The sequence below is a fragment of the Alosa sapidissima genome, chromosome 20 (assembly GCF_018492685.1).
Source record: "Alosa sapidissima isolate fAloSap1 chromosome 20, fAloSap1.pri, whole genome shotgun sequence".
In the NCBI taxonomy this organism is placed as follows: Eukaryota; Metazoa; Chordata; class Actinopteri; order Clupeiformes; family Clupeidae; genus Alosa; species Alosa sapidissima.
The window spans coordinates 3,236,142-3,247,982 of NC_055976.1; the positions used below are offsets into that span (position 1 = coordinate 3,236,142).

The 11,841-nt window shown below is 40.2% G+C and overlaps 2 protein-coding genes across 16 annotated transcripts in view; one reads left to right on the plus strand and one right to left on the minus strand.

Annotated features, from left to right (window-relative positions):
• LOC121694648 (ankyrin repeat and KH domain-containing protein 1-like) overlaps positions 1–2,738 on the minus strand; it is a 37,452-nt gene extending 34,714 nt beyond the window's left edge. For 5 of the 12 annotated variants that reach the window (XM_042074867.1, XM_042074873.1, XM_042074872.1 and 2 more), the window contains exon 1: positions 2,147–2,738. In XM_042074867.1, coding sequence (XP_041930801.1) covers positions 2,147–2,422 — 276 coding nt within the window. In that variant the 5' untranslated portion in view covers positions 2,423–2,738. The remainder of the gene's footprint in view (positions 1–2,146) is intronic. The other 7 variants (XM_042074870.1, XM_042074874.1, XM_042074863.1 and 4 more) reach the window with 3 other exon arrangements.
• Positions 2,739–2,818: 80 nt separating this feature from the next.
• On the plus strand, positions 2,819–11,813 carry LOC121694668 (heterogeneous nuclear ribonucleoprotein H-like). Of its 4 annotated transcripts, none has more exons than XM_042074922.1 (11): positions 2,819–2,969; positions 4,487–4,584; positions 5,008–5,163; positions 5,415–5,558; positions 8,146–8,284; positions 9,427–9,605; positions 9,748–9,860; positions 10,041–10,176; positions 10,327–10,410; positions 10,699–10,797; positions 11,079–11,813. In XM_042074922.1, coding segments are annotated over exons 1-11 (1,260 nt in total). In that variant the 5' UTR covers positions 2,819–2,967; the 3' UTR covers positions 11,189–11,813. The 4 variants fall into 4 exon arrangements, with proteins under 4 accessions (XP_041930856.1, XP_041930860.1, XP_041930857.1 ...); XM_042074923.1 differs by lacking the exon at positions 2,819–2,969 and adding an exon at positions 3,542–3,661; XM_042074925.1 differs by lacking the exon at positions 2,819–2,969 and adding an exon at positions 3,563–3,665.
• Positions 11,814–11,841: the final 28 nt, after the last annotated feature.

The following is an 11,841-nucleotide window of genomic DNA, read 5'->3' on the forward strand; positions in this document are numbered from 1 at the left end:
CTTAAAGAAATAAAAATGTAATAGCGGAAGACTAGTCTCTGAAACCCTGACATTTCAGGGGTACTGTCAAAGCTGGCAGCTGTCACTTGTGGCAGAGAGCAACTGAGAGAAACAGGACAACTGCAATAACCACCACAAGCAAATGTGACCGTATCTGTAAACATCCACTTATTCAATACATAGGCCATATAGTGGTTATTCAGTTCATATACTGCACTACGCAGTGGATGTTCCACAGGAAGTGTGTCTAATTTCTAGTACCATTTATCTAAAACCACTTATAAATGAGCTAAAACTAAGATCTCCATGTGCCATACTTTTCACATTGTTCACCCTGAAGAGCTCTTTCCAGACTGATTCTGAAATTATAGGCATAACACAAGCATCACAAAGAAATGTGCATCTAAATGTTTCTTTAGCTTTTAACTAGTGGCATGATTAAGAGTAACTGTGCAGTGATTAAGCTTGAAAATCTAATTTTTACCTGTTAAATCTAATAGATAGATAGATAGATAAGATACTTTATTGATCCCCAGGGGAAATCAAATGCAGGGAAGAAAAAGGGGATATGTTTGCAATTATCATCAAGCCTTGACTCAATAACCTCATCTGGCCTATCAGACTTGAAGCCAGTGATTTGGCAGTAACTTGCTCACATTTCTAAATAATAGACCAACAGGTGTACTTTAAAATCTCTGACATCATATTATTCCATATTATTAATTTAGAACAATGATCTCATAGCTGCAAATGTAACTTCCTTACTTAACTGGAGAACCATGTGAACAGCAAAACCTAGGAAGAGAACATGTTGGAAGAAAAGGATCCAGCTCTTCTTCTGCATCCCATCACAGATGTGTAAGGTATGGCCTCTGCTTACAGGGGAACTAACGCCAAGCTCGTTCTCCAAGAGCCTGCAGACCTTTGACAACCTATTGGTCATGAATATGTTGCTAACAAAATCTATTATTCCTCAACTACTGATGCTCTGAATAATGCTTCACTAATCACTGGCGTATGGAAAATACATGTTTGATCTGAACTTACCATGAATTACTGGTGACAGTCTAGTTTCCAATCTAACATGACAATATATGTTTAAAGTGAGGGAGACAATACAATCATTAAGGATGTTAATCTCACTGATTCAAAACCAAGACCCTGCTGTCGATGGTTCTAGGAATGACTGGTTAATTATGTAGCAGGTCTTATGAGCTTTATTTGTAACCGCCCTCTATATTGTGACTCACACGGAGGTGAGAGGGGGCGAGGGGAACCATGCCAGTCCCACCGACTACAAGTGAAGGCGCTTCTAAAGGACGTGACTTACAGATGACGTATTACACCTTGTGTACCGTTTCGGGGACCCTACGCGCTGCCATTTTTCCCTTGAGGTGAACAATTCCGGAAGGCACCTTTAACCCCTAATGTTAGGTTTTAAATGACAGACACAATCATTTTGAGTTCTTCTAGCTCGTGTAGGTGATAAACCAGCACACGCTGCAAATAAACCATTCCAAAGTTATCCAAATACAGTGTTATTGATGTCGAGAGCCTCCTGACAGCAACTGCTTTATTCTCCATACTTTAAGACATAATGAAACGTTAGGATGATGAAAGACCAGCTTGCATTATTTAGGCACGCAGCTAATAAACACAGCTAATGTTAAAAGTGTCGAGAAAGAGACAAGTGTCATCTTCAACAACACCTAATTAAACAAACTGTCAAATCCCTTGTAATGGTTGGACTTAAATAATAAGAACCTACGTCGTTTCCAAAACAGTATATGCTGCCGCATGAAAATCGCTGCAAAGTTGAAAATGAGTACGAGACTTGGGCATTGGCGCTGCCATTGCTAGCCACCCAGTCTTAGGCCTGGATCTCAGCCTACGCCGCATAAATAAAACATAACATCGATCAGTTGTGAAAAAAATGCCATCGTCTGGCAAGATTGATGTCAATTAATGGAAATGATTGATGATGTGTGTGTGTTGTTACACTATAAGGGATTTAGCTGGTTACTTCATACGTATTTTTATCGGCCAGTGAATGCTGGCTAGTTAGCTAACTAGCTAGCTGTCTAGCTACTAATGCCGCTGTGGGCTCGCTCGCTAGCATTCTAGCTAAAGATGGCTCTTAGCTTACCTCAGAAACCTCGTCCTCGTCGCTGCCGGACCCAGGTCCAGATGAGAGTACTGCAGCCGCTGCTAATTTAAAATCCAGTCTGTCTGCACTAGGCCCACCAGGCTCGTTAAACAAGCGCACTTTCTTTCCTCCAACACCAATACCTATTCCCCCAAGTCCGACTCCTGGTGTTGCTCCTACCCCCATCCCTACCGCTGGGGACCGTGGAGTCACCGAGTCAATCTCGTCCTCAAAGCCGTCCGTCAGCATAGCCGTCCCGGCTAATGCATCCTGCATACTTATCAGAACAATACGTAGATAGGTACAAATATTAATCAGGTAATCTATCGTTTGATATATAGTTTGAATTAATGTATATTCACTTCAGGAAATCGAAAAACTCTCCTGAAGCGAGAGTAGAGGCATATCTTTCTCCCCCAGCCATTAACTTTCTAACAACCTACCCTGTCTTCGACAAGCCCCACCTTTGAAGAATTTTAGCCAATACAATTGGCTGAACTACTGTGACCCTACACGTTGGTTGGTTTATATCATTGACAATCATGTAAAACCTTGAAGAGAAAGTTAGGTTTACCAGTATCACGAGGCTTTGCGACTTAACGTCATGCTATCCAACAGCTAATGATGGCTAGCACGAATTGCGAAATACTCCCCATGCGGTTGCACCCATGTACAGTTAAATAAACTGTGGTGGCCTCCTACGACTGTGCTTTTCGATGATAGAAAACAGCATACAGACATTAAAGGCAATCAGCGACGAAATATATTATGTGACCCTGAAATCACTACTAATGCTAGCTAACATTTAGCAGGTCAAGAACATGTAAGTAAGCTATCATTCTAAAAAGCTGGTTAACGTCGTAGTGTAATGTTATGATATGATTCTATGACGTACAGAATATTGCTGTTTGTGCAGTGAAAAGGCAATCTATAAATCACATATAATCAAGATCACCTCAATTAATAGATAATTTTGATTTAGGCAATACATCAAGACACCAAAGTAAATAACTTTGTGCGCAGTTAATGTCAGGTAACGTTAGCTATGACAAACAACAACATCTGTGCTGGGCGGTGTCAGCATAGCACTGTGAAATATGTATGTGAGTGACACATGAATTTAATAACAATGCCTCTATTGCTTAAATATTTACATATCCAGTGTAGAGAATATTTATTCTGAGGATGTGCCATAACACTCAATGAACACGTTACATTATGATTACTTAGGAGACATGGGATATACAGCCTATATTCACATGGTCATTTATATTATGTATATCCAAACGACAGGATTTTGCCTAGAAAACAATAATAGGCAAACGCCTTGCGGGAAAGTGCTGATCTCGGAACAGTCTAGCAAATTAACCTAGCAGCGTGAGAAACTGCAAAACTTGACTGCAGCTGCGGGGCGGAGCTCCTCACTTCTCGCGAGCTGCCACACGCAGTGTTATCTGGTTACTTGGATAGAGACACGCCGCCGACGCAACAAGAGCAATCTTTCACTGAAAATCAGTAGGTAACGTTAATTATATATAAGAAATACTGTCTTTACCGCAGATAATAATAAGCTTAATAACTAAAAGTAACTGTCATTAAGTGTTCATTATAGCTACATCAGCAAACACATACCATCACTGGTTAAAGTATAGCATAGAATCGTAACGTCAAGGCCTGTCTTTGTTAGCTAGCCTTGTGAACATTGGCTAGTTCTAGCTGCTAGGCACCTATTTTTTACAGTCTATGCTAGGCACCTTAGCTAGACGTTGCTGTTATCTCGTCGGCGTGATTGAAGTTACCTCTACTAGATAGAAAGTTTATTTCTATGTCATTTTCTTTGTTGGTCGTTTGTCTCGGAGTGATCATTTGTTTTTTGCAATGAACTGAACCGATTCTAGGTCATCTGGACCGTCACGTTAACGTAACGTTGACGTTTAGCATGACGCTTAGTAGGCTAGTAGGGTTTAGCATGACGCTTTCACTGTTTTCGCAATTCAAGTTAACAAATTAACATTATATTGTGTTTGTTGTCGATTGGTTTAAAGAGTCTGGAGGCCTTAACGTTAACTATTTTCGTGGTCGATCTTCTTTAACGTAAAACTCTAACGTTGGCGCTTTTGTAGCCACTAAGTTTCTAACGTTACGTTATCGGCCCGTGCTATCCCAAGCGTTATAATATTTCCTCATTTTATGAGACCGCCATGGCAATGCTAAACCAAAAAGTAATTCTGCAAGGACCAGCTCTGAAACATTGATCAAGTCAGGCATAGATAGTACCACATGTCAAGGTGTTCTGTGTCATGTATGTTGATAGTAATTCTATGCATTTCTTTCATGAAGGCTTGGTCAGAACATGGCAGATGGTGAAGGATATGTCGTCCGTGTGCGAGGTCTACCCTGGTCTTGTTCAGTGGATGAAGTTCAGCGTTTTTTCTCAGGTAAAACAACATATCTTGATGTACACATACGTAGATCACATAATCTATGACCGTAAACCCATTGCAGAGTAACAAATGTTGTTGGGCCATTTACTAGTGGAGATTAGATGGTGAGCTTGAAGCCCATCAAAGATAATTATGTATAGCGCCTATCAGCTTTTTCTGAAAGACAGACCCTTGCATCTCCCTCTGCTTTAGTATGCTCCTCATCCATTCACTCCCACCATTAGGAAGTGTTGACATGGTGACATTTGAATGATGATGGAATGGTGGTCTTGATTATATTTGTTTCCACACAAGAGTTTAGCCGAGGCTCATGATGAAAACTTTGACACTTGGCTGATGTTATTGCTCTGACTTTTCAGTTCAGGTATTTCTTGATTGACCATTACAATGACTTTTCACCACTCTCTCCCTAAAAAGAATGCAAAATTGCAAACAATGGCAGCAACATCCACTTTACATATACAAGAGAAGGACGACCCAGTGGAGAGGCCTTTGTGGAGTTTGATTCAGAGGAAGATTTGAAAATAGCCGTGAAGAAAGACAGAGAAACAATGGGCCACAGATATGTGGAAGGTTTGTATGAACAATGTTGAGCCTTGGTTCTTTTTCATGAGCAGTGTTAACTTTCACAAGAGCCAAACAGTGTTGCAAGAACAACAATGACAACAGAGTTTAATACAGATTACAGATTTGGCATATATATACAGATTTGGCATCATAATAAATATATATATATATATATATATATATATACACACACTTCATGCATGCTTCACTTAATGCATATCTGATACCGATGTAATTATGTGTGTGTGTTTCTCCAGTGTTCAAATCAAATAATGTAGAAATGGACTGGGTCCTGAAGCACACAGGTCCTAACTGTCCAGAGACTGCTGGGGATGGCCTGGTGAGACTGAGGGGTCTTCCCTTTGGATGCAGCAAAGAAGAAATTGTTCAGTTTTTTGCAGGTACTAATTCACTTGCTCCCTTTCCACTCCCTGTTCATCCATAAATCTGTCTGTAGGAGAGGTGCTTGAGGTCTTCCGTTTGTGTGCGAGAGAGAGCGAGAGAGAGAGAGAGAGATTGAAAGTAAGAAAGGTCCTTCATAGTAGTTTGTAGCAGTTTTGGATCATTTCATTTCTTTTTGCATTTATGGACACTTTATTTATTTAGTTATTTATTTATTTTTAAATCCCCAGAATCACATTGGGAAAATATTCAATATCTTATTTTTTTAAGCCTTTAGATTTGTTTTTCCACAGCCCATTATACTCATTTGCTCATTTACGCAGAAGCACTATTGTCTTGTAATATGCTTTTAAGACCTATATATTGGATAATGGTAACAAATGATTCAGTACCCTTTAAAAAAGAAAGCAAACCTTCCTCAATCCACTGCACCATCTTCACAAAAAAAGATGAATTTCTAAAAAGCGTCACCTCATTAGTGTTGAAATAATTTTAAGACCAGTAACGTCCTCTTGGACAGGGTCTTCTCTTCAGTGTGATTGGCAATAAGCACTCCTATTTCTCTCATCATAAATGATATATGGTCCATTTATATGGGTCCGTGTATGATTTGTTCATTTGCTTTTCCATTTAAAACCAACAATCAAAAAAATGTAAATGTGTATTTTTTTCTATATATGTTTCTAAAACCAATGAAAAACACAGATAAGGAGTCGTTTTTTTTTTTTTTTTTTAATTTTCTGATTTTGTACTCAAAACAAAAATGGACAAATTGGATAACAAGACAAGCTCTCACGTACCTTCATTCGTTTTGTTTACTTGCCAGAACACAATTGGCGTGACCCAGAAGTCACCTTTGTCCTCAAATAGAAAGCATAGCCTATAACGTTAATTAACCCAATTATCTTTATTTTCAGGAGTCAGTTAGGTTTTAAACAACATTGGATCAGTAAACTATGTCCACACGTACTGGAGTTTGAAAACAGAGATTGTTCTTTCGTATTGTAAAATAATTCCATCCACACGTTACGCAAAAACAGCTGTTGAAGGCTAAATACGTCAATCAAAACTCGAAAAAAAAAATTTGTGTTCTGGCAAGTAAACAAAATGAATAAAGGAACGTGGTACACGTGGGTCCATGTATGATTTGTTCATTTGGTATTAAACTGAGAATCCGAAATGAAAAAATGACTGATTATTTCATTATTTGTTTATAAATGTAATACAAACAAACATAACACTTTGTTTGTCAGACTTTTGATTTTATGGTCAGATCAAAAGTAGAACATTTAAAAAACTGCCTCAGGGCCAAAACTAATTTTGATATTTAATTTTTCCGGTTTCTGTGACCTGAAAGTCAATCCGAAGTCACTTTCTTGGTCTTTTAGACCTGTCAGTGCTCAGTGTTGCCAATTTAGTGACTTTATTGCTAGATTTGGACGCCATCCCTAGCGATAGAAAATATTTTCTGGCGACTTGCGCAACGATGGCAAACTCAATTTTGTTGTTGAATCGTCAGAAAATCATCTCCCTTCTCATGCCTGTTTCGTTTATGAACATCACGTTGGCCCAAAGCATTGCCCCATGATTATAGAAGTAATGTCTGGCCTATGTAGTATCATCCCACATTATTGCACGGAAGTAGATCTATCAGATCAGATCTGTTATCAACAATGTCATTGGAAGGCAGCCAGCTGCAGTAGCCTAACTTCTGGTGAGATTACACCAGAGGTAGGCCTAGCTATAGCATGGCAGGGAAACTAGGGACACGCTTGCCAGCATTATTCAACAAACACATTGAAAGGAAAGTGGGCTACAACTTAATTCACAAACAGAGCAAATAATTCAAATTGAGCATACAAGTTAGAAAAACCTATTCATTTAGGCTAAGTAAAAAAGAGAGATTCTTCTGACATTTAAATATAGCCATTGTCTTTAGGTTAAATTGTGTGTATGGTAAAGTTATAATCGAACTTGTAGTCTGATTTAACACTGCAAAACAGAAGCAGCAGCTGGCAATGGAAGTCAGTAAATAATTTCCGGGTCACATCTATCAGAAAAAAATAAATATCAAAATCCGTTACATTTTCTACTTTTGATCTGACCATGAATTCAAAAGTCTGAAAAACAAAGCATTATTTGTTTGTTTGTATCACATTCATAAACAAATAATGAAATAAGTCATTTTTTGATTTTGGATTCTCGATTGAATAGCAAATAAACAAATCATACATGGACCGTCTTGTTATCCGATTGGTTCATTTTCGTTTTAAGTACAAAATCGGAAAATGAAAACACGACTCGTTATCCATGTTTTTCATTTTGGTTTTAGAAACGGATATATAAAAAATAAGTACATTTTGGTTTTAAATGGAAAAACGAATGAACGAATCATACAGGGACCTATATGCACTTGTACAATTTGCACTCTCATCTGGTATGTATGTGATTTGCATAAAACATTTAATTTCTTTTTGTTGAAACGGAAAACAAACATCCATAGAAACACTAACTTTTTTTTTTTGTTTTGTGAATGGGCATGTGATTTAATGTCCCCAACTGGGGTTATTTGTCCTTGGGTTGAAGGGTTGGAAATCGTGCCAAATGGGATAACATTGCCGGTGGACTTCCAGGGGAGGAGTACGGGGGAGGCCTTCGTGCAGTTTGCTTCACAGGATATAGCTGAAAAGGCTCTAAAGAAACACAAGGAAAGAATAGGGCACAGGTGGGGATGGTTGGTTGGTTGGTTGGCTGGATAAGTTGCTTTTCTTATGGTGTACACCTAACAATGATCTACAATACCAAGAGCACACATTCAGACCTCCACATGCATGATGAGAAACCTACACACAAACACGCACACACTTCATTTTGGGAGGATGAGGACTACTTTTCAAAAAGTTGCAGGCCCTTATTTGCTAAAGTGCTGAGCAGTAATGATTTTTTAAAAATCTAAATATGGTCAACTGGACATTTAGAGGTTTAGAGACATTGAAGGTCCTTTAAAGATTAAAGTAGGGGGGGGGGGGGTGTTTGCTTTTCTTGCCATTGGTTTCAAACCAATTGTAGGCTATACAGTTGGTTTGCATGCTGGAAAACACTAGCATGTTTAAAATAGCTTCGGTGTTGCTAATTACTAAGCACTATAACATGTTGAGGACAGTGTTTTGTTAATAACATACCATTGCATTGGATTGAAGTAAAATGCTATACTTTGAGGTATAAGCTATAAGGCTATTTCTACCACCCCTTCATAGACAGCTGGCCAATTGCTTTTATGTACTATTCGTCCACAAAGTCTTGTCTAGGAATGTGAATGATAATGTAAACAAAGAAGGGCCTTCCAAAACCAAACTGACAATTGAATGAACACTCGCTCAGCACTAAAATACAGACAAATAGGGAACAGCCAACTTGTTGCAGATAAGGAGGAGTTGGAGCATACACGTCACAGGTAATCCTCTGGTAGCCATGTTGGACCAGTTTTTTTTTTTCCCTTTTTAATCTGCACAATCTCATTGTTTTATGCTCAACATATGAGGATGTCAGAGACGCCATGCACGACCATGATGTTTTGCAAAACTAGGTTATTTTCCGGTGACCATAAGAAAAGTCCTGTAATTCATTTTAGTTTTCTTTTTGTTAAGGTTTCCTTCATTTTTCATTTATTTATTCGACTTTTAATTCTAACTAAAGTAGCTCATGTGGCTGTTCATTATTCAAGTTGCTCAACTGGTCTCGGTAGTATCACCAAGTGTACCCTTTCTTTTGGCGACTACATGTGAATGCATTTTCCTTCTGTGTGAATGGTTAGTGGTGTTTGTAAGAGAACCCTGGGTTTCCATCGCTATCTTAATATGCCCTCAGGTACATTGAGATCTTCAAGAGCAGCCGTGCAGAGGTGCGGACGCACTATGAGCCTCAGCGAAAGCCCATGGGCATGCAGCGCCCTGGGCCCTACGACCGGCCAGGCGTTGGCCGGGGCTACAACAGTCTCGGCCGTGGAGGCTCGTTTGACCGCATGCGCCGTGGAGGATACGGAGGGGGTGAGTGTGGAGGTTTTACTTTTGAGTCCCAACAACATGTGTAGTCTGCATTTGTATTGTGTGTAGTTGGCAGGACGTAGCCTGTTGTGAAGTTGATGAATAACTACTGCTTCCATCAATCGGGGAAACCGTTTTCTTGCAGGTGTATCAGATGGCCGTTACAGTGATGGCGGCTCATCCTTTCAGAGCACGACAGGCCACTGCGTTCACATGAGGGGACTCCCCTACAGAGCCACCGAGACAGACATCTATAATGTAAGTTTAGTCGTGTTGAACACCATCTACTACGCTGGGTGACTTTTCTGACTTAATGAAAAAACCTACTATACTGTAACTGGTCCTAAAGCTGAGAAACAAGTGTTTCATACGGTATGTTCACCTCAGGGCAAGTCAATGTTCCAAAGCAACTCCAACTGACCAACTTGTTCTTTGCAGTTCTTCTCGCCACTGAATCCTGTCCGGGTCCACATAGAGATCGGACCAGATGGCCGGGTCACTGGCGAAGCAGACGTAGAATTTGCCACGCATGAGGATGCAGTAGCCGCCATGTCCAAGGACAAAGCCAACATGCGTGAGTGGAAAGTTTTTTTGGGACGCATGTTAATGTGACCCAATTCAATTAACACAGCTAAGTCCTGGAACTTTTAAAAATGTATGTAACATCAAGAGGCCCAAAGCTGGTAAATTAACTTGAGTGTGTCTCCTCATACGTGTCCAACAGAGCATCGCTATGTAGAACTATTCCTGAACTCAACAGCAGGGGGCAGCAATGGTGGTTATGGCAGCCAGATGATGGGAGCGATGGGTAAGTGTCTCCACCCAAGTCAATGGCAAATCTCTTAATAGAACAAACTGAGCTGACATCAGCCCCAGTAAGAAGCATTTATGGAGGGCATATCCAGGTAAGGACATATTTCCAACAAAAAGATGGAGATGTGTACATTGGGTGACTATGCAAGGATGTTATTCAGCATATTAGTATTCCTGTCCAAAGTTTCTGAAAATGGCAGTCAGGAGCAAGCAGTGTTACCATACAGTACAGACTCTGCCCCATTCCCCCCAAAAAGAAGTAACCACTTGACATTCTCCCCAGCCAACCAGTCATCCTACGGGTCCAGCAGTCAGCAGCTAGGCTCTGGCTACAGTGGAGGCTTCAGCAGTCAGAACAGTATGGGAGGCTACAGAGACTACAGTGAGTGTCAGCTCTGCTTTGTGGGGGGATCCACCAGCCAGTTGTTCCGCTTGCCATCCAGTTCTTATAGCCAACCCTGACAAAAACACTAGAATATGGATTTGCAGATTTGCTTGTCTGTCTTGCACATCAGAGTGAACGTATATGACAGAATGACACATTCAGCTGTGTGACAACTGTGGAGAGATGATCCCGCTGGAGGAGAGGAGAGGGGAGATGGAGTCTCATCACAGGGCGCCGAGCATGCTGGTCTCTAACTGAAGTTCTCTTCCCTTTGCTAGGTAACCAGGGCGGGATGAACAGCAGTTACTATGGTGGCGGTAGCCGTGGCTCCATGGGCATGAATGGCCTGAACAGTGGGATGAGCATGGGGGCAGGGTGGGGGATGTAGCCGTGTTTTCTCCCCCTCTCACCTGTCAGTGCTGGGTCACACTAGGGAATTTCCCGCAATGGCGGGACTGTCATCTGAAATCCAAGTCTCTTCATTTTTGGTGGTAATGGCGAATTTTGGCCTGAGGTTGACATGTTACATGGTTTATTTACTGTGTGTGGGAAAGCTCCAACACATTATGGTTGAGAAGAGGAATGCTTTGTCTAAGGACTTTTGTACAGTTTCATGTAAATTTAACCCATCTATTTAATGGTGTCCTCCTTATCCTAGTTGCTCTTGTAGTTACTTAAAACAGTGTTACAATGAGAAACATTTTGCTTTTTCTGGCGTGTACGACCGTAAACCTTTTCTGTTTTTAGTCAACATAGCTAAATTCTGTTAAGGTTTACACTCTGAATCACTTGAGCAGTTTTATAGTACGAGAGGGTTAGTTTTTAAGTATTCGTTTGGAGAACTTTGGAAGGGAAAGTGTAAGTGATAAAAACTTAGTTAAGATAAAAAATAAAAAAACAGGTTTTAAATGTGTTCTTGTTTCCAGTCTTTCCTGTTCAATTTTTTCTATGTCCTCCATAGTGTTGTCATTCTCCATTATGATGCACTGCACAAATAAAAAATTGCAAAATAATTTTGTCAGTGTCATGGAACTCCTTCAT